The following is a 23,364-nucleotide window of genomic DNA, read 5'->3' as shown; positions in this document are numbered from 1 at the left end:
GCCGAGGCGCGACGGTTCGCGCGGATCGTCCGGCGACTTTTTTTTGTAATATACATACGTACATGGGTATGTATACACGTATATTTAATACATAAATTTTATACATCTATATTATAATATGTCGTACGACGACAATCGATCGTAACAATGATATGCGAGTGACGGTGTAGAGGAATATTAATAAATAGTAAACGAAATATCCATCTGTCTTTTGCGCTACCGCGGACATGGGGTTGGATCGCACACTGACGCGGGGATATACTTTAGGAACACACGATAGAGAGAATTATATATAAAAGTTTTCACAAGTCTTATACATGTATAATTCTACGTAAAAACAAGATTATGTACACATCGAGTTACGAAACCGTGCGAATTCGACGAGAAATTAATTTTTGTTAAGAGAAGACGCAACGAATCATCTCCTTTAAACGCTACGCGATGTTTTCTCCTGTTAAATGCGACGCGATTCTCCGTTCAGCGTGGCGTAAAGTTACACGTGCGATCTGAGCTCATTTTACGGTAGTCCGCTTCTCCTTTACCCCTTTTGCGTTACGCTACGATGTCTCGTCGTTTGGTGGAAACGCAAAACCGCATCGGGCGCCGCGATTATTAAACGCGCCGGTCGCTACCAGCTTACATAACGAACACTATATTCATTGATCAATGATGCAAACGCGGATTGTTGGTTTCGCGCGCGCGCCTATTAATGAGAGCGTGCACACAAACACATTTGCGTGTTTTCCGTATCTCTCCCGTCGGTCTCGAGACGTAAACAGTAACCAATAATTATTTGCGACAAAAGAAGAACCGACGGCGGTCTCGGTAATTGGGACGTTTTAAGAAAGCGGGATTTCTGTTGCCTGCAAATACGCGTTTCGCTTGTGCCGGTACGTTGTAATTAGACGGCAGTTAATTATTCGTCGCGCCAACTCTCTGTAAACAGACCTCTCGCAACCGTACTTCGCGGGATTACTTTTCATTTTCCGCACCTCGAGAATTTGTTATTCATCATTTAATATAAAAGCGGAGTTGAAAAGGAGAGAAAAGAAAACAATAATATTTCATAATAAGGAGAGGGCAATGATTTTTGCAAAACATTCGACGAATTTATGAGTATGCTCTTGGTAGTTAAAGAAAGTTCGAAGAAGTTTGAAGTACACTAGTTTTACCGTAAGAAAATCATTGTCAATTAAAAATTACAATTATTCCATTCAGTCAGCGAAACACTAACAAATTAATTCAATAAACAATATTGAACTAACAATAAGTTGTACAAAACAAAACAATGTTATATATCGCATTGCTCGCTTTTTTATTTATGCCTCATTCGTATTGCGTAAGACATTTAAAAATTTTGTAATCTCAAGACCGAGCAACGAGAGGAAGCAATTTGTATCTCTCTTTTTTCTCTCTTTTTCTCCGTCCATTTATCTTTCTCTCTATCAACATCCCTAAACATTAGCCTTAAAGCGCGATAACTCATGCAACTTAACACTGCACTGATAATCCGCGTCAGCTCGCTCGGAATATCGGTGCCCGCGTGTGATTTTGATGGCAACGCACGTTGATCCCCCATTGTCTGGCCTTGTCAGCGGGATGCACACATTCGGCGGGAATCTTGTCGCGAGCAAGAAATTCGGTGGCGGGTATACGCCTCCGTGCGCGAGACAGCCGCGTTAATTACCACGGAATATATTCGCGAGGAGCGCTCGTCACCTCGGAAGTTCATCGAGAGTTCGCATCGACGAGACGTCAGGCGCTAATCGGCGCCCGTTAATCTCTGTTCAACGTGCAGCGAGACTCGATAACGCGAATTTCGTCCCGTAAAGTGATTACTAACGCATTATGTAGCTGGTAGCTGGCATCATCTTTTCGCGATTGCAACGAAATAAATTGCGTCGACACGGTGATTAGGAGGAGAAGGCAGGAATGCGCGATAGCGCGTTGATTAACAAAATCAAGGAGGCTTCGCGCAAAAAGTTTTACAGAAATTTTACACGAGGTGCGAACGCGAATTTTACACGAGGCTTCCGCATTTCTACCTGGGAAAGAAGTCCCACCTTCCCCCCCGTCTGCGCAAGACAATGATCTCCGTACAATGAAATGCTTCGTACACAACGCTATACGAACTATCGTTACGTTTACTCTATCAAAAAGTGGCAGTCGATGGGAGTTCGATCGCATAAATCTAGCGGCTAATCGTTTTTACGTACTTCCATCCCTGTCCTAAAAATCTTCATTGGGGCCCAAGGTGTCGCGAGTACGCGAGGGGGAAGAGGACTGAGAAAGGGACGCACCGGTACGTGCGAAAGGATATATCTGTTCTCTTTCTCACTGTGTTCCCGCGTGTAACCTGCCGGACAAAACGGAACCCATTACGGGGCCTATATGTAAGGAACGTCTCTGTGTGCCCGATTCCCGTAACATTTCCATTTATATTACCTTATCGTTATTCTTCCGCACTGCTTCTTCCCTCTTCTCTCCGTCCGTTTCTCTCTCTCTATATATCTCTCTTTTCGTCCCTTTCTTCTCCCTCTCTCGCATCCCTGATCCTTCCCCGTCGCACCTCTCCGGTCGTTTACTCGGACTGACGAAGGACCACGACGAAGACGCACTTGCTCGACCAACCGGCCTCGTCGCTCGCCTCGTACTCGATCCTGTGGCCGCCGACGTCGAAGCGACGACCCGGGCTCTGCGGCAAGGTACGTAAGACGGAAAAATATCGTCGCTCTCGATAAATCGCGGTGACGCGCGACAATAAAAAGCAGAGAGGAGAGAGATGTGTGCGAAATTCGCCACCGACTTCCGGAAAGCTCAAGTGAAAATTACCCCTTCCGGTAGTGAGGTCGCGTGAGAATTTTTGGCACGAGCCGCGAGCGCTCGGGAATCTCGCTTCCTGGCGGATTTATTCCCAAAATCTCTCTCTATCTCTCTCTCTTCCTCGATTTTGCGGCGGGAAATTACACTTAACTAATTTTACGCTCGCGGTTTTCGTAGCCGCGGAATCGGGCTTTTGCTCGTCCGTATTATGCCGCGCCAAAAATTTGCATTATTCATCAAAAAGCACGTTCTAGAATGAATGACGGGGAGCCAGAGTATTTGGAAAATATACATATATATATATATATATATATATATATATATATATATATATATAATTGACGCGCGTCGACAAACAAGCTAATTAAAGCCAGCGAAACAGTATATACATACATTTCGATATATTCGCGCGTTAATTTCAGATCGGCGTTAATTAATCAGTCATTCGGCGCGCCGCGATTATCGCAATTTGGGAAGGAAATTGTAACGCGACGGGCGTGTTTTCGGTTATTAGAAAAACGTCCGTGATCATTCATTTATTCGAGAACTTAATTTATATCACGCGCCGGTATCTCTGCCGGCGAATTTCCGCTCGTTTATAAAACGGCAATCCCGATATATTACATCGGGGATAATACATATCGCATAATGGGCATTTTCACACTTGCGGAATATTAACGATTTGCTGAAAATCGCATCCCTCCCAATCCCACGCGATTTATTAAGCCCGCGTGTAACGCGATACGTATATCGCCGGTATGCGTATATCGAATGCACATACCGAATACGACAGCTTTTTATGATGCATAAACTTCGATTATCGAGATATCAACCAATTTTTGTTCGCGACCATGCCCCGAATACCCGAGATGGAAATCAAACGTATCAGATAACATTGATATTACTGGATAATTATGTAGACATCAGTTTATAGAACATGCACACCGGAATGTCAATTATAATTATTCAGGCGTAATTACGATACCGCTGGAATTGTGCCCGAAACGAACTCGAGCGTTTCATTCATGTTTTCATGACGAGAGCGCGTTAACATAAATTTCACAGATCTGTAACTTATTGTTAGAGGTAAAGAATCGTATCTCCATTGTAATAAATTTAGAGAAAACGAGGTTTAAAGTTTTATATATAGGAAAATGGTGTATTTTTTTAGATATAAAATAAAAGTAGCAATTTTTGATTTATTAAGTTTTTAATTAAGTAATTTACTGACATGTTTAACAGTACAACTGCCACTGACACGCTGATGCATCTGACCAAAATTAAGGCACTAAAATTTTCGATACGACTTTAGAAAAACATTATCTCAGAAATTGGTAATAAGAGACATAAGACCCTTTACCATTATACAATTCAAGCTCCCGGTATATTGAAAAGTGTATTATTACCCAGACAGCACAATGTCCAAAATCGGGGCATATAAGAAGTCTTAAAGACGTCTTATGTCCTGATTTTGGTCATTACGTTGTCTGGGTAACCATTTTGACGGACAAACGATGACCGGACATGCGATTCTCTATCTCTACGGTACATAGCGGTATATCCATGCCTTTTTACCTCATTATTGCTGATCCGCGTCACCTTGACGTTATCCGTGAAGGTGGGCTCCGTCCACGTGATCGCCGTTCCATTTCTGCCGACTACCTCGATGTCCCCCGGACAGTCTTTGACTTTCGGTGCCTCGCCACCTAGGAGTCGGGGATTAGCAAAAAATTGAAGCAACGGCGGACCTTCCGGCCGTGCTCGCGCCCGCGTTAAGCGAGGAAATTGCGGGCCGTGAGAAAACTCGCCTCCTCGCCGAATCGAATCGACGGCGATGTCAGAAAGTTCGATTTCCGCAACGACGTCGAATGATGAATCGGCGACTTGGCGCAGTCGCGAGCGCGGGTGAAGGACGGCTGCAAAAGTGGAAGACCGAAGAAGAAGTCCGAAGGAGCGAGGTTCATTTATCGCTCGTCGCGCGTACCGTGACGTTGGAGTCATAAAACGGGGGGAGTCGGGCGGAGGGGTGGAACGAGCTTAATTCAAGTTTTCCTACTGCCGCGCGCGTGTCCTCCCTCGTAAATACATTTCTCATTTCTGGACGAGAGGAAACAAATGAACGAAGGGGACGGGAGGAAGGGAATTATGCTCCTCTAAGAGAAAGGGAGTATAATTTGACATTTTCTCTTTTCCGTCGTACACTCGTCGGTCTGGAAAAGCTTATTCGCGCGCCAAGTCGCCCCCGCTCGTTACGTTATATACGCAACGAAAAAAGAAATAGCGCAGTCGGAGTTGCGGTCCGCGGAATCCAGGCCAACGTTTTCCCCGAGAAAACTCGTTGGCTCGAGTGTCAGTGACGAAGCTCCGGAGTTTGCATTAAATTAGTTTCGTCAACTTACTTTTAGGCACACACAAATGAGAGTACACGCGAGTACTTTTATAAGATTTCGCGGAGCAACCCCCGAGTGCGATCCTCAGAATGCCGTCCCCGGTTAAACGAAATCAGTCCTCGCACCGAACTCGGAATGCATGTTAAATCGTGCGCGAGGACTCACTCGAGGAGGTAAACAGCCGAGAATCGCGGATTGTTTCCACCGTTTTTACCAGCAGATTTATATTCACGAAATCCTAGAAATATTCCTGACGTACGTGTTGCAGGAAAACTGCATTTCTCCAACGTGACGCGTTTCATCTTGATGCAAAATCAAATTGGAATACCGTCGTGCGACGGGGAGGGGAGGGGGGGCGAAGGGAGACAGCGAGGGTCTTTTTTACAAGTGCGATAATAATTTACCAGTTTCTGCCGCGAGAAGTAAGTTTGCCCGGAATCATATAAGGATTTAACTCGCGGTGCAACGAGCTGCCGCGCGTATTTCGCTCACGTCCCGTCAAGATGCGTCAGGATAGACGAGGGGGGGGTGTAGGATTGGGATGGGACGCACGGCGCGAGGGACCTAATATTCTTAAGACGCATCCAAAGGATCTCGACGCCCCGACATTAACGGGCGACGTGGGGAACTTTTGACACGACGACGACGTTCGTTCACAAGGCAACGTAACAATTTGCCAACTCGCGTGTGCTACTCTCTCCCTCTTTTCGCGCGCGAGCTTGTACATCGCCGCCGCTTTGTGTTCGCAACGCGCGCGCGAATACCGGAATTATCATCGCCCAAGAAACGGAAACAAGGGAGGAGAATATTTCAATCTCGCGCTGTTAATCATTGAGAAACTGCGAAGTTTCCGCGACGGGTAAATGATGTACGGCCCTCCGTTCTGCGCGCTGTAGTTTATTTTAAACATGTGTTCCTCCGATGGAATTAGCCTACGTGCTACCTCCCATCTCCGTCCGTTATTAATCAAGATTCGCAGGGGGGGGGTTCAAGAGACGTTTATCCACTATCTTCCGCAAAGTGCAATCTCTATAATCCGGATTAATTAATGCGGGAGCGTATCGCGGATTACCCGGGTGTAACTGACCCTAAGTGAACGACCATGTTTTCGGGGAACTAATATTTGCTGGATGATTTAAACCAACGTTTAACCGGTAATTCGTTTCGGTAAATCGTTTGCGGTAATTTTTACAGCCGATTTCTCTCAAAACGAAGTTATTAACAAATGTGCAAACAAGTTTGAATAACTGTACAAAAATCTCTCTGAAAACAATACCGGCGACGCGATAATTAACTTTGAGAACGTATACATACATGTACATTGTCGGAACGGGGGGAAAAGATCGCGAGTGGGCAATTACAAATTAATAATTGCTATTTCTGCTGGCGATATAGAGGGTACGGTGATTATCACGAGCGCTCGAACGAGTATCATCGTTAGCGCGGGGCTTATAGCCCCGTAATACGTCGTTAACACGCATCCGCGCAAATTAATTACCTTTGACGATAATGCGTAATACACAGCTGGCCTGCTTCTTCGATACCGGGTGTCGCGCGAAAAATGTGACCTCGTGCACGCCGGGCTCCAGATTGGCTTCGAGCCGCGTGCCCCAGGAAGGCTTCGATCGCACGTATCGGAACCAATCGAGATCCGTCGCCGGTTGATCGAAGGTCACGAACGCCTCGTCCCTGCCCGGCGGTAATTCGGCTACGACGTCCTTCGGACACTCCAATCGGGGCTTGCTGTATCCTGTCGCGAGAAAAAAGACGATATTCCTCCGCCGATATATATATTGTGCCAATTTTTCACGCGACAACACAACAATGTTTTATTTCCTTTTTTAATGAAAATACCTATTCCAAATTCTACATGAATAATATAATTTAAAAAATACTCGTCACTCTCTAAATCGTCTAGTTGAGAATTTGTAAGTTCCGCCTGTCTTGTGAGGAAAAATAAGAATTCTTCAGAACGCGCAAAATATAACTTCGAAGGCGCTTCAGAGATACTTGAAAAGTTTAATGAAACTTAAATATTTTTTGAGAACTCGTTGCTTTGCGGAAAATCCAATTGTCTATTAATATTAAAATATCTCGGATTTAGATGTCCGAATGCGTTAAACGAAACCGAGAAACGGGGAGAAAGAAACCAAGGAAAACCGTTCTCGGTATTCCTCGCCGATAAATCGGCTTTTTTTTCCTAGAAAAAAACTTCCATACTCACTGACGCACTTTCCGTGCTGCGGTCCGTCCCAGGTGCCGTCGGATCGACAGGTCAACTCGTACTCACCGCGAAGCTGATACCCACGGGGGCACTTGAGGAAGCACCTCGTGCTGGGTCGATTGGGCACTTTTCGCCTGTCGCGCCACAACTTGGACGTAGCTGATCGGGAGCATATTAAGTAGCCGCGATCGACCGGATTTAACGGCAGGCACGCGATACTGTTTATGTCTGGAAGATGAAGATTACAGTCCGGGATTATAATCCGTGCGTCGTAACGCAGAAACTCGAATCACCAACTCGAGGAACCACCGAAAGGAAACAAGATAATGCTCGTTATTTCTTAAATTGCAAGAAGAATTTTTTTCACTCACTAGACCTCAAACATTTTAAGTTTTTTTTTTAATTCATGATTTATTGACAGATATTATTTCAGACTAACGTGCATTTCCATCAATGTAGATTAATTTTAATCTCGATTTAACTTACTCTTTATCCTTTTTTCTAGTTTTGAAAGTTGGAAAAAGATAAAAGTTAAACCGAGATTAAAATTAATCTACATCGGTAGAAATAAACATAAGTATATGTTGAATTTCGATCAAGTTATCTGTATCCAATTTACATCGATCTCCCGATGAGATGTTATTTGCATCAATTTCCGATGTGATTCGATAAACCGGGAATACCTCCTTTTCCTTTGACGCAACATTACGTCGTCCCTTGCGGGGTCCGCGGGGATAAATAAACGATTTTGTGGCTATTCATTGGTGGGCAGATATCGATTGTGTTCGCGCAACTAGGAGCAAAACCGGCCTCGAACCAACAGCGTGCGTCAATGGCGAGCCTAGCATTTCACGTACGGCTCATAAAGCTCGGCGCGGGCTCGGCGCGTAATCTATGTATGTAACGCGCGCGCGTTCAAAGCGAGAACCCTCCACATCGACGCGATATTATGTCAGCCACGACAGCCGCGCGAGGCTTCCACGTATCAAATACGATATGTAATGTATGTATGTATGTACATAAGACAGGAATTACAGATGCCAATGTCGGCAGAGGGGAAGGACCTATCGCGGCTGTGACGCGTCCTGCTGGAAGTCGCTCCTGCGTGACAGCTTTGCATAATGCTACCCCTTGCTGGCGGATGCGCCGCGACTACCCGGGTACCGATGCACGTTCCCCACCCTCCCACCCCCATTTCCCGTAAACGCACGGCTTGTTCGAAATTCACAAAGTTACACATAATTGAAAACGTTAAAAAGTTTACGACAAAGAGGCGGGTGGCGTTGAGCGTTCAACTTTTTCCTGCGGGGAGCAGCCACGTTAAAATCGCTTCTCGACTAAGGGAAGCGTAACGAGCACACCCCGCGTACGTCGCGTTCGCTCATCGCATTCATCCGTCGCGTTCACCCATCGCGTTCGATCGTCCGGTGCCGTACGACCGGAGCGCGGCGGGGAGAGCACGTCCCGCGCGAAATGAACGAGGGCGCGGAAAAGTGATTTGTCAAGGAGCACGTACCTACGCAGGATTTCCCGTCGGATGACAGGGCTTTCTCGTCCCCGTCGCAGGCGCAGAAGAAGCTCCCGTCGGTGTTCTCGCACACCTCGCTGCAACCACCGTTGTCAGCCGCGCACTCGTCGATATCTAAACACAAAAGCCCAAATGCAATTTTCATCCTTTTTACATCGATCAATTAATTTCTTGCGCCTGAAAGTATTGAAGAGGAAAATAAATATTTTGATGTACGTCAATTAATATTATTAGGCACGAAAGATACCTAGCCCGACCATATATTGACACGTTTCCTCTTTACCTAATTATCATAAACGGTCATGAGACTCACTTAATATACATATTTCATGCCAAAATATATCGGAAATATAAAATTTCATTAATTGCCTCTTTATAACTTTGCTCTATTTGAGCTCGGTGAATTTTCATAAATTACAATTAATATTCTATATAATTAACACGGATGATGTATCTTTTAATTAATAGTTACATCAAAGCGAAATTATCAAAAAATGAATGTTTCGTACGAAATATTTTGTATATCGATTATATTAATATTACATTGTATCTCTCGTTATCTCTCAGACTTAATCACTTTTCATTTAGAAGTCATTCACGTCATGTTGTTGCGATACACATCCTGCAATTGATTAGGAGGCTGTATAAATGATCTCGTAGACGCGAGTTATCTTTAATCTAAGATCGGCTCGGCGTAGTCACGCCTTCGGGCGAGAGCGTCACGACTGTCAAACGATCCGTCTCTTAACGGATCGGACGCGGCCGGGCGGCGATCGTTCGCCACATTCGTTTCGTCGAGACGAACGTTATACAAGGCTCCTTTCATTCGCGCCGTAATGACCGCTTCACCGGCGATCTCTCGCGTTCTTTGGCCCTCGATCTGTCTTTCAATCGTCGGCGAGATTACGTTAAATTGACCGAAGTGGCCGGAGTCGCTATTGCCCGGAGCACTCTCAATGATAGCCGAGAGCACTCGACTTTCGCTGGGCTTTCACGGCTTATAAATCTGCGCGCGGAAACGCATACAGGGTGTCTCGTAATCCCGGCTCTCAATCCTGTAGCAACAAACTCGGAGATCGGCCCTTCTCTCCGTTTTCTGATTAATCAAAAAAACCGAGACATTTACGGGTGGCCGCCGTATATAAAACTAATCGTATTCGCCGCTAAGTGAAGTTCATCATCGTTTATCATTGTACAATTTTTATCCCTCGCTCCTCCGTTTTAATCCCCACATTTTGCGCCGCGATAAATCTTCCAATATTCTTTCCCCGTATATGAAAACGCGAGCAAGAAAACGTGGGGCGCGGCTCATTTATTTATTCGGGAAGAGCATCGTGTGGCCCGCAAGAAACTCGCGCCCGATGCGACGGGCAGGATCAGCCCGCACCGAGACCGGAACGCTGAGCAAGAATTTCTTTCGTCGGCGTTCCAGTTTCTCCCCGAGAAATCCACCCGAGCGTTTTCTTTCAGCCGGGCACCCCCTTCTTCTCGCGCACACGCCGGAGATTGTAAGATTATCGCGAGATAGTCTATTTTTCGCCGGTATACATAAACGGTACGCGCGCGTCTCTCTCGCCTTTTGCGGGAGCGAAATTAGAATTTCGCTTTGACGCCGGAATACCGGGGGATTCTCATAAACGTGACATTTCGCAGGGATCCGCGTGTATTTACGGTTCTTTTATCTCCCTCGCGAGGGAGGAGGGAAGCACGAAACGTGTCACTTCTTGTTTTAAAAGGAGGGACTCTCTTTAATACTCTCGCCGATCGTTAAGACGATCCTTACATCGTTCGCGAACGCGCGGATTCTCGTATAGCCGACGCATTTCCGCCTCGGGAGGGCGTCTCGTAATGTCAATCATTTATAAAATGTCGTTCACGTAAAACTTTCCTCCACCCCCCGAGGCTATTTAACGACCGAGATTGTCGTGGAAAAAGAAAGCGGAAATGGATTGAATTTCCCTGGAATAAGATTCGCAAACCGCGACCGTCTGTCACGTTGTATCAAACGAGACGTAATGTTCTCGGTATTGACCACCGCATCAATTGTAATTGAAGGATTTACGCCCCGGGATTGGATTGCCAGTTTACGAGCCTCGGCGTGTGTCGCTGACCGTATCGGGAAAAGAGGGAAACATCTCTTCAACTATTGTTGTGTACTTGGAGAAACAAAATATCGGACTGGATATCCTGTAAATGTGCGGATATCGATACGCCTCCTCGTTTAGACGTCAATTAATCAAACGCGCTACACACGAGTTATCTGCGATAACAAAAGTTTCGCGCACATATTACGAAAAGCTTTTATTATATATTATCATGACAAATACGCGCGCGCGAGTATGAGGAATCCACGGAAGCGTATTTCGTATAAAATGCCGATAAAAGCGCCGCGTTTTTCCGAGAGCGCGCTTGTGCGCGTCGGCAAAACGGATTGCAGTAGGGACTGCATTTTGTGCGAGCCGTTCCGAGATATTCGAAGGTATTGGGGGAGAAACTCGCGGGACTCCTAAGAAGGTTACTCTCCCGAGGAATGCACGATTGGCGGAAAAGAAAAGGCTCTCTCTTTCTTTTTCTCTCTCTCTTCTTCTCTCTCTCTCTCTCTCTCTCTCTCTCTCTCTTTCCATCCGAAAGTAACCGATGGTGATATAGGTATCGTCCTTGCGGGGCTGTGGGGGTTACGATTCGACAGTACTTCGTTCGCCGTCTCGCGGAAAAAGGAAAGAGAGAGAGAGAGAGAGAGAGGCAACTCGGATTTCCTCGAGGAAATACTGGAGCTGCCGCGTGCTTTCGTCGGGATCGTACGAGAGAATTGTCCGAGAAGTTCGCGATCGAAGGAACTTAAACGACGCGAGCTTTGCGCGAAACGAAATATCCGCCCGCCACGACAAAAAATATTACGGAACGGTGTCAATCGCCAAGCTCGGGAAGAATTCACAATTTTATAAGTGAAAGCTGAGAAGTAAAAAATAAAAAATAAGGAAGACATAACGAAAGAATTAACCCTTAGAGGCTTTAGGTCTATATATGGACCTAGAATCAATTTCAACGCTCATTCACTTAAGAAATTAATGTTTTTGGACAATTCAATATTAATTATTGGCAATTTTTATAATTCTATTATTTTCTTCAATCTTTTCTACCCCTATCTCATACATAATTTTTTAAAATTTAGTTGATTACTCCCCGAGTTATACGCGATCAAAGTTCTAGTGAAGTATAGCCTTTAAGGGTTAAAAGGATGTATAAATGCGGATTATAAATTATTTTGAGAAGAAACGCTTATGGGGGATAATGGTTTCTGACAAAGTTTTCGTGTACACGTCGCGGAAGGTCACATCTCCATTCCTAACGGTAACACGATGCTCTCCCGACTTATTAACGAGAACTTATTAGCTTAACTCCTGACTTGAGCAGCCGTCCTAACACGTGCAAATTTGCAAAGTGGATTCATCCGCGCGCTATAATTCGTGCCGCGTAGCTGCATCGTCTAACAATAAACTCGGGGATGCAGTCAGACGTGAGGTGAGTCCCGTTGAAATTATATTGCCAAAATCTCGTTTTGACATTTTGACAGTTTGGATGGTTCTCAACAAAAGGGAGACGCGACGAGTTTTCATAGAATTGTCGAGAATTTATTGCCGGCTATTAATCACTTTTTAAAAATTAATAATATAAGAATTATCCTTCAACGCTGCGCCTGACTATCGGACACAATTCGTCGCGGTTGGAACGGCAGTTAATCTGAGCGTCGCATAAATTAACACGCCGACAAGATGAATGTCCCCCCCCCCTTATATTCTTGAGGACGAAAATCGGAGAATTTTCCATTATCTGACTCACCGATGCACCCGTGGGAAGTCTTCTCGTAGCCCGGCAGGCAAGTGATGGACAGGCTGTCCAAGATCGGCTGATCCTTCAGCTCCATAGGTTGCGCGCATCGATAGGAGCCCGGGGTGTTAATGCACCCGTAGCGACACAGCTCCGTCTGAAGATCCGGCACCGAGCATTCGTCCACGTCTGCGGGAAATGATCGCCATTTGTCAAGCGTCTCCGATACGTTCCCTACGAAAGCGTCGCGCCGAGCGAGAGATTCCCGCGAATGCTCCGCAAAATCTGGCCTAAGTGCGGTTCAGCGCGGGTTGAAATTCATCACGAAAATTCAATCGCGTCAGTCTTGCGTAAAATACAACGTCTCGAGTTAATAGGTCCGCTCTATCTAGCTGAACTCTTTACACGGTTCGTCTTTTCTCCTCTTTTCTCCAATGCGAGAAGAAAAAAAAAAAAGAAAGATGAACCGTGCAAGAAGTTCAGCTAAAAAGAACAGTCCTAATGTCTCGAGGAGCTATAAACCAGAAAAGGAAGCAATATCGAATTGCAAAGTCAAAGTTTACGAGCGAAGTTTTAATCGATCGTTGACCGATCCAATTGTTCACCTTGGCACGTCTTCCAGTCGTCCTCGAGCATGAAGCCGTCGGGGCACAGGCAAAACACCCGGCCCATCGTGGACAGACACGTGTGGGAGCATCCGGCGTTGTTAACGCTGCACGGACCCGTGTGCCTGTCACGCTCGCACGTGTGATTGTCAGCGGCCAGCGACGCGTCTTGCAAGCCCTCGCAGGAGCACTCGTACCCTCCTACGAGATTTCGACAGGTGTCCTGGCAGGGACCGTGACCGTTGTTCAGTAAACACTCGTTGATGTCTGCACAATAAACGTCGTGCAACGTTTAATCCGCCGCGTTTTGCTCCGCGCAGAGGAGCGTAATTAATTAACTCCGCAAGATACTTTGATGATGTTTGAACAAGACAATTACTACTCTAGGATCGCTTTAATTGCGATAAACAGATGGCGTTTGCACGAGGGAAATGAGATATCGAGGTAAGGATTCGAAATGAAAACCAAACTGAAAGTAAAAACATCTAAAATGTATAAGTATTTTGAGTCTGGCTTGTGCAGACTGAAATAAAAGCTTGACGTGAAATAAAAACTTGGCGCTCTGCGCGTGGACGGAGTTCGCGCATAAAAATACATCTGCGAAAATAGCGTCCATTAATGATAATTGCTACGTATGGCGAAATCGTGCTCACCGACGCATTTGCGGCCGTCCAATCTGAATCCCTCGTAGCAGGAACAGACGGGACGCCCGTTAATTTCGTTGCAAACGTGCTCGCAGGATGCCTCGGCGCATACGCCGTTCGGGTTTTGCTCGATCTCGCACTTTGGCACCTGTCCGACCCACTGACGATTCCTGCAGAGTAATCGGCTCGCGGAGGATACCATACGGTAGCCCGGCACACACTCGTAATCGGCTTCCAAATACTCGTGCCCCGGGGTCGAGGACCTTTGCAATTGTGACGCGAACGCCGGCGAGTTATTTTTACGATGAAATTCTATTTTCTCAGGTAGGATCTGTGGCATTAGCGCTAAATGGGAATCGGGATATATTTTGATTTTAATTTGAAAGCGCGCGTCACCGTGGGAGGGAAGGCTTTGCTGCCGTTTCTCCGGATTTGGAACAAATTAATTTTTGTCAGTAAATTCTCGTTGACCGTCAATATTAGATGTTTATCAATTAGATGAGATATGTGTTCACTTTAATTGATTGACATTTTAATTAAATAGAAACCGATTTGAGAATTTGATTATTGAAATGTTAATGTCGTTCAGTCGTTTCTGAAAATACCTCGTACATGTGCTAGTTTTTTAATGGTTATTTTGAATAGATCGGACACATTAAATATTAAATTATGGATGAAAATATATACAAGATAGAAGAGTGCCTTACATATTTGATTATTTATTCTCATTTAAAAGTGTCACGAAGAAAAATTATACTGTCACATTTTGAAATCGAATTAAATTCGTCTTAGTTTGTATCCAATCACTTCTATTACTCGTTAATTAATGAAACATACATCTATTATACTTTATCGACATTTTGATCTAAGTCGATTTGTAAAAAAAATCGATTATTAAAATTAACGTCTTGCGTCGCAGGAGATACTTCGTACACAATTCAGCTAGCGAACGTAAATCCAATTGACTCCGTTGAATCTCGGCTCCAAGATTATACTGAACATTGGATTACAGATGATAAAAGACAGGAGGGTGCTTACTTTACATATTTGATCGCTGCATCTTCATCTAAAAGTGTCACGGAACAAAATTTCGCTATCGTCTTTAGACGTAATCTCATCTAAATTCCCAACGATTTTTGTACTTTTTATTAACCAACGGAATATACCTTATTTTGATTTGTTTCGATCGAAGAGAGGTTTGATTTGAAGAGACGACTTCGGGGAGTCTGATTAAAATTAACGGTTGCACCGGGAGACACTTCGTGCATGGCTTATGCTCCATAGCGTTCGCGTAAATCGTTTACACCGGGATTAATACCGAGCATTGAATTATGGATGATAGAAGGTAGGAGAGCACTTACTTTACATATTTGATCAGCGCGTGGCGAGATAGAGGCGCCGGCAGGAACGTCCCGTTTATGCAAGATAAGTCCCCTTTCGTGCCGCCGTCGTCCTGCAACGTTCCCGTTACGCCGGTGACTTCCGCGTTTCCGTCGCCGGTCTCCTCGACGCTCTCCTCGGAATTAATTATCGGCTTCCTCGGCGGGTGTGCGCCGGAAGCGCGACGGATCGGCAGCTCGTCGTAGCGCGGCAACGACAACGGCTTCAGCCGCGACGTCATATATGCGTTGTAGTCCTTCAGGGTCCTCTCCAGCACCTCGTTCTCGAGATCCAGAATCGGTAGGTCCTCCTCGGTCCTCGAGTAGCCCAGCATCTTCTCGGCGTCGTAATGCGAGCTCCCGAAATCGATTTTACCCTCCCGCGCCGCGCTCGACTCCGCGCCCCGTCCGAACGATTTCTTCGGGGCGGTATCGAAGATACCGTCATCCAAGATCGAGGGATCCTTCAGGGCGGATTTGGAGATCTCCATTTCGAGCTGCTTGGAGAATTCCCTCTCCACCGTGTCGGCCGCGTAGACACCGCGACGCGGCGTCGTCCTTATCAGCCTGCTCGTCGTCTCGAGTGTCGGACGACGTTGAAGACTCGACGACGTCGTCGTCGTGTCGGTGGTCTCCGTCAGCGAGGCGCGATCGGCGGCGACGCTCGACGAGTTCTCTATCGCCGGCTCGGACGTGTTAATCCCGGCGAGATCGAGTTTTTCAGGGATACGTCCGCTCAGGCCATCGTGCGTCTTTCTCTTGCGCTTCAACGATCGTCGCGCGACGTCCTGCCGCCTGTTGTTTCGCCGCGTGCTCTTCCCACTTCTGTCTCGCTCCTTCCGGTCCTTCTTTTTCCGCTTTCGTCGTTCCGCGCGGGACTTTCGCGCCTCCCGACTCCTCGGCCGCGACTTCGAGAAGGGGTCGTTTCTCTTCCGTGGCGATCGATCCCGCTTGCTTATCTCGTTCTCGCGACTGTCCTCGGTGATGTCGTGCACGCGATCCTTGACACCGGCACCCGCCAGTCCCTCCTTGCTTTTACGACGCTTTTTGCGCGTCCGACTGCCGAAGTTGCCCTCTTGCTGCTTGCTCGGGGTCGCTGTCGAACAGATAGCGAAGGTAGATCTTCAAAAACATGTCGATCGGATACTGGGCGTACGTGAGCGATTAATAAAATCGACGAAATTTTTGCCATCCGAGCTTGACGCGATACGGAAACAAGTGTTTACGTTGACATATGGAAAATTTCCGGAATAACGTGATTCGCTTAGAAACGGATATCGTATCTCGTTCCCGCGAGGATTTTCACCTTGCCGCGGTCCGATTTACCGGGGATATATACGTTAACATTAGGGAGACGACAATTTTACTTACTGACATTTACGTCTCGCCGAGGCGGAATTTTCGCACCATTTTCTGACAAAAGGAGGTGTTTGTCCTCGCGTTCATCGCCGCGGGCCTCCGCTTTCGCTTCCGCTTCCGTCTCCTCCTGCTTTTTGATAATGCCTCGCGACGAGAGCGTCCTTCTGTTTTCCTTGAGAGCCTCCATTCCCTCAAAAGATGCGTCCCGGCTGGCAGATAACAACAGTTCTAACCATCTTTGCTCTCGCAAAAAACAAAGGATCCGGGGAGACGCTGCTTAGTCTACTAAATAAATTATCGAAAGAACAAAGAGGACCTTGTCGCGCAATTTCAACGTTTCAAGACTAAAAGATCACTTAAATTAGAATTTATTTCAAGAGAAAAGCCAAGGTATTTTTATATTTATGTAAATTCCTACGGCTTACTTGTTCAAAAAGACGAAAAATAATAGGACATTGGACATATGTATGAGAACATAGCGTGGATATAAATGTAAGCTGCACATATAAGTGAAAAAAAGAATACCATTAGCAATCCAATCTTTTCCTGCATTCCGTCCTTAATGTTACATAATTAATTGTCGATCAATTGATAGTATTTTGAAATGGCACTTCTTTGACGCTATCATTTCGACAAATCATTGCGATCTACACCGTTAAATTCATAGTGTCAAATTAAATTCAATTTGAGTCATTTTCAATCATTCCTATTGTCAATCATTCGCCACTGCTCCTACTCAATATATCGTTAATTTAACTAAAACAATGTTAATTTGACTGAACTAATGGAGTTAAAATAATAAATTTCGACATACATAATAATTAAAAAATAACGAAACGTTATTTAACTCGAAGTATTGGTTTAAATTTCACCCTCTAATATTTAACGGTGTATAATTGCAGCGTAATTTTATTAAAGAGTCTCCTGTGTGATATCCGACCGGATACGCAGTTTTATACGGCAAAGCATACGTCATTGCGAATCGAATGGATCCACCCGCGTGAAGAGCCTCGTTTCTCGCGTTTCCTGCATCGCGTTACGTCCGGTAGATAGGTTCGACGAAGGGCGAGGTAGCTTTTACAGTTTCGAGGAGATCGTCGATACGCGCGGCGATACTTTACCTATACTGCCGATGGGTTCCCAAAGTGTGCGAATCGTCGCCGGAACGATCCGATCCCATCCTGTCCCCGGACGTGCCGCGTGCCCCGACATTTTGGCAGAACCCTGTAAACGCGAGCAAACTTAAGAGCGGGCTCGATTGGCCGTGGCAGGAAAATAAGGACGAGCTAGACTGAAGAGGGAAGGGTTGGGCAAAGGGTCGTTCCGTTCTTCCCGCGGCTGTGCATCTCCGCGGGCGATGCAGGCAGCGAAGCGAAAATGCGGAAGTTCTATTGTGAAGTTTGTCGGAGCCTCGTGCACACTTGTGCCACGAGTTCGGTCGAAACTTGGGCTGGTTACCGCAATGAAACTACGCCACGCGGAACCGCGGAAGTCATCGGTCCTCGCCCGTCATTTCGCTCCGTCGAGCGAGAACCGTCCGCCGCGCCGTCGATATGGAAATTCTTTAATGCGCGAAGACGGCGATAAAATCGAGTTGATGGGAATGAACGGGAAAGCGGGAGGACGGGCGAGAAATATCTTAATTTCTCGGAGAATGTGCCTCAGACGTCTGCAAGACGTCTTTCAATTTTTTTCTTTTTTTCGACGTTCGAGAATGCAACCGGCGCCGCTGAATGCGAGGAACCTTTTACGAAAACTCTTTTCGGAGAGTAAGCGCACGCCGGGAAGTAATTTCAAGTGATAACATCTCGTCCGTGTTTCCCCTTTTAGAAATTTTCCCTCAATGAACTCGCGATTTTTCCACTCGCGAGGCGTAATATGGATTTCAGCGCGCTAACGAAGGGGAGATGCCTATGGGATGCCCGGTAAAAGTTTCACGGTAGATTATACTCGAAACTTTTTACGAGGCCCTCGATTCGAGGAGAGGCGGGACCGGCCGCCTCATTTTCCCTCGCCGCGTTGCCGAAGAAAGCTCGTCGAGAGAAGCATCCTCGACTCTAATCTAGGCGATATCAAGTGGCAATTGGTATAATCCAGCGATAATCGACTTTCTCCGTTGTTATCGCTGTATCCGAAATCGTTAACGAACGCAAGTACCCGCCCGAGAGATATCTCATCGAAGGAGATATTATTTTGCAGAGAGATTTTGTGTCTACATCTAAATAATATATAGGTATATACGTTAGATTAAATTTGGGTATGTAATTTATATTATTAGATTTATAATTAATTGGATTTATAATACATTAATAAAAAAACTTTATATATATCATTAAATATAATTTTTTGCATGTGTATATTTCTGATTCAAATGTTTTCCATATTACAACATAAAACTTCTGAATTCTCTGATATAAATTACAAATAATTTTACAAGATATCTAGGAATTGATCAATTTAGAGAAATTGTAATAAATTTATACTCTGCTCGATATCCGCAATTGTTATACCTTTGGGAGTCTTATTTCAATCGTTTTCGGCGCACCATCTAATCTAGAAATATGAAAGAGCAGAATACATACACACACCACGCGCGCGCACCAAGGCGAAATGAAGAGAACTGTTCCAACTCTAGAAACAATTAAAGCGAGCAACTAAGCTTCGCCTTAGGCAGCAGAGAGTAATTCGTTCGTTTCTCTATCGTAATAAGCGACCGACCAGGAGCGTGGTGATTCCGTCGCGAAAGTTTAATTAAATTCAATCAGTGGTCAAACGACGTTCGCAGAATATATTTCATCGAAGGTAAAACCGCGCCGCTTTTTGATCATTATCATTATGACTAATCAACGCGAGTACATAAAGTATGCGCGATGTCGGCACGTTCTCGATTTACGCGTGTTTACGCATTCACACGCGCCGCGCTGCAAATACAGCGGTTTTAGGGGAAAGCTGGTTTTGAAGCTTTAACGGCAAGCGCCCGCCTAAATCAGCAATCGGGACGCTTGAATGTTTCACGTTTATTTTCACATTGCCCCGACAAGAATAACATAATGTATGACACATTATGCTGGCGCACGAGCGTACACGTTGAATAAATGAGTACATTTCGGTGAACGGCGCGCGCGCGCGCACACACCGTCACCCGTGCACCGGCAATTTTTCATTTGTCGCGCTCGCACACACATACACGTATAAGTACAACGGCGGTCGTTTCCTAGCTCGACATTCCACGTCTGTAATATTCACGGGTCATCACCTTTAAAGTTACATTCGCGTTTTCGCGAGCCAACCGCCCGCGCCCGGTCCAAAAGGCCCGGCGCGGTTGCGAACTCTCGAGTAGTCTGGTACGCGGAAGGTATACTTCGGGAAGCGAATCTGAATTTCGGATCGCGCGACGCGATCAATTTTTGAGCGATCTCGGTCGAGCTCCGGTGGCTCGGAGAAACGGCCAGGAATAATTTCGAATCGAGACGCATAATCGCGGCGCGCTTTGAATAAGTTCCGGTTGTAGAGACGCAAGAGAGAGAGAGAGAAGACTTTGGGAAAGCCTGATGCCCTGTTCGGAATTTCCCGGCGAACACCTGGCAAACCGCTTATCGTTCACCTGCGATAAGCTCGACATCGTCACGGATGGGAATTTCGCCATCAGCTCATATCGCACTGATGCGCGGAGCGTGGCCTCGTCTCGTTGATCCCTTGTCAATTTTCGCTCACGACACACGACGCTAGGGACGACGAGATTACCTCCGGTAATGTTGCATCGCCAATCGAATGAAATGAATTTCCGGTGCGCCGGAGCTCGGCCAATAGAACCCTCACCCTCACCCTCTCTCCCTTTCCCTCTTTACCTAAAAGGTAAAAGGATAAATAATCCCTCTCCGAAGAATATTCCCGGCGATCGATGAAAAACGGCGCGGCGCGCTTCCCATAATTATTCCACATTATGCACTAAGCTCGCCCCCCTTCGGCGGAATAATTCATTGAGCGTTTGACGGCTGCCTACGGAGACGAGTATATGAGAAAAACCGATTATACGAGGAGATTATGTTACGTCATAACTGTGAATTATAGATCCTGCGCGAGAGTGTTATTAATGGAAATGATTATGAATTACACAAAGAGTGTATTTTCCGTTTCTTCACATTTATGCGATTATTATAATTTTAATCGAGCAATAACACGTAACAGCTGTCACGCGAATATATTTTTCGAGCAACACGAAATATGCAGGTGCGCTTCGACCGCGCTCTCTAAATATTTAGTTCCTTCTCGAATGCGTTTCCAAGTTTTATGCAACGTTCCTGCGATATTCATAAACGATATTACTCCATTTAAGCCGTAAGCGGAGCACGGCAAAAATGAGTAAAAAAAGTGCACAGTAGAAACAGCATGCACGCGTTTCATCCCCCGGTAAATCTTGCGCCATTTTGTTAATCCTGTTCCGCGCGGAGAATATGCAACGACGTAATTACGTGCAAATGTACCAACCGCGCGAACAACCGCATAAATCGTAAACGAGTTAAGTGGTGAAGTTAGATTGCCCGGCGCTCATTGTTTTTTCATTGCTTAAATGGATCACATACGTGGAGAGCCAGTAAAAGAGAAAGAGAAAGAGCGAGAGGGGGGAAATCCACTTAATGTTAATTCGTAAATCTGCTAATACGCGTCCAACGGCAAAACTAATTACATCACGCTATAGAAAAGACGCTGGGGCCTGGGGGGGGGGGGGAGAGCTCGGGCTGGCATTTCATTGTGATTGCACGGTCCACAATGCATCGTGAAAATTAACAGACCGCGCCTCAAGTCGCTCTCCGCTCGCGAGACTCTACGGAGACGGGAAGCCGAGGTTGGAAATGGAGTTTCTCCTGTCGCGCGACAGCGAGGAAATTTCTCCCGGAGATGTAGTGGACTATTTTTCACTTTTAAGATATGAGCCATCGGGCGGAAGGTGGTGTGGTATAAAAGGCATATTCCTCGCGCTTTAAGGAACGAAAATACGAAAAGGATTTAATGTAAGATAGCCCCCGCCTCTATTACGCCGTTCTTCTCCATTTCGCCGCGGAGCGCGGGGCGGAGAAGACGCGGGTGACCGCGACGCGGGAGGCATATTCTTCGCGCTTTGAAGAACAAAAAGTAACAAAGGGATTTAACGTTAAAATAGCCGCCCCATTACGTCGTTCTTCTCCATCCCGCGCGAGAGAGCCCGAGAGAGAGGTCTTGCTTTAACGCTTCCCGAAAACAATTCGTCGTCCTTTAGAATGTACGATTTATCGCTGACTCGTACTACTGCTCCGCGCGCGCGACGCGACGCGACGATTTTCGATTAGCGGACAAACCGAATTGCACGATAATTCTCCGCGTGTTTTCTGCAAGATGCACGCGACGCGAGATAAAGCAATTAGAGGTGGAATCTCAGCCGGCTAATTCTGGACGGGAATTCGTAACGCGGTTTTAAAAACCATGAGACAAAAATTTGCATATTATTACAGTCTCTTAAACGTTCTTTATTCATGGCTCCCCACCTCTCCTTAAATTACGAGGCAAACGTCTCGTCTCGGTTTTTTAAGCTTTATCTCGGACGTATTTCTTTTTTTATTTCTTTTTTTTTTTATTCTCTATTCTTCAGGCACGCCATATAAATTAAAACGCAGACACAGGCTGACGTCCTCAAGATTGAATCATCTTGCATTCTTTGAAGATTGATCACTGAATTGATTACCATTCGTAATAAAAACTGGACGACCCAGTCAATCGTTATATTTCATTAATTCTATATATATCGGCTAATCTTTAAAAGAACCATATTTATTGAACAACATAATGTATATAATTATAACTATTGTATATTAATATATATGTTCTTGATTAACATAATTCATAGAATTATAGAAATTTGAGTAATTTACATTTGAGTAATGATAACAATTTAGCTAATTATTACTAAAAGAGACAGAATTAATAATTTCATTCAATAATACAGTTAAAAGTATTTATGATTATAAACGATTTTTGCATATACGTATATAGTTAAAAGTTATTGAATTTAATAACTGTTCATTGCAGGAATTTTATTTTACAGATTAATAACGATATAAAATATTGCGCGCAAAGAATGTCCAATAAATATCAAATATCCGTACCAATTATACATTTATCATAGAAATACGTTATTATTATACCAAGTTATACTGATATAAAATAAAAATTTGACCGAGCGTCCTGTCTGCGAATAATGATAAACGATGTCCCCGATATTCGGGAAATATTTCTCCAAGAAAATAAATTCTGGAGTATCTTCCCATTGGTCTAGAATTGAAAAAAGAAAAAGCAGAATAAAAATCGCACTCACCGAGCGGCAGAGCAATCGCCACGAGAAACAGGACGGCACAGGCGAGCCTCGCGTGGCTCGCACGTTTCTCGATGCACATAACGCGGACGTCGTTCACCCCGGCATCCGAATATACACACTCGTACCGTGTCGCGCGGCCGCTCGCGTGGCTCTGAGTGTACCCTCCTCGTTAGATTTCGAGTTTCGAAACGCGCTCCCGCCCCTTCCCTGCCGCCCACCTCGCGCTCTACCTCTT

General features: G+C 45.5%; 1 protein-coding gene across 1 annotated transcript; it reads right to left on the bottom strand.

The window, feature by feature from the left end:
* Positions 1-75: 75 nt before the first annotated feature.
* Positions 76-23,364, bottom strand: LOC112460541. Its single transcript, XM_025025265.1, has 13 exons — positions 23,130-23,364; positions 17,902-18,004; positions 16,793-16,989; positions 15,404-16,517; positions 14,052-14,305; positions 13,399-13,665; positions 12,806-12,982; positions 8,954-9,079; positions 7,438-7,665; positions 6,712-6,963; positions 4,399-4,529; positions 2,446-2,695; positions 76-2,356 (listed from the first exon to the last, which is right to left on the bottom strand). The coding sequence occupies exons 1-12, from the start codon at positions 23,206-23,208 to the stop codon at positions 2,582-2,584; spliced, it is 3,042 nt and encodes a 1,013-aa protein (XP_024881033.1). The 5' UTR covers positions 23,209-23,364; the 3' UTR covers positions 76-2,356; positions 2,446-2,581.

The sequence above is a fragment of the Temnothorax curvispinosus genome, unplaced genomic scaffold (genome assembly GCF_003070985.1).
Source record: "Temnothorax curvispinosus isolate PA1 unplaced genomic scaffold, ASM307098v1 QBEX01010630.1, whole genome shotgun sequence".
Taxonomy (NCBI): domain Eukaryota; kingdom Metazoa; phylum Arthropoda; class Insecta; order Hymenoptera; family Formicidae; genus Temnothorax; species Temnothorax curvispinosus.
The sequence above is the reverse complement of the archived record's forward strand: the minus strand, read 5'-3'. Positions and strand labels throughout refer to the sequence as shown.

Coding starts and splice junctions, on each gene's coding strand:
- LOC112460541 (XM_025025265.1), bottom strand. CDS start 23,208: ATGTGCATCGAGAAACGTGCGAGCCACGCGAGGCTCGCCTGTGCCGTC. Junction 9,080..12,805: donor GACTTCCCACGGGTGCATCG/GTGAGTCAGATA, acceptor TTTTGTGTTTAG/ATATCGACGAGTGCGCGGCT. Junction 2,696..4,398: donor CGCGGATCAGCAATAATGAG/GTAAAAAGGCAT, acceptor ACCTTGCCGCAG/AGCCCGGGTCGTCGCTTCGA.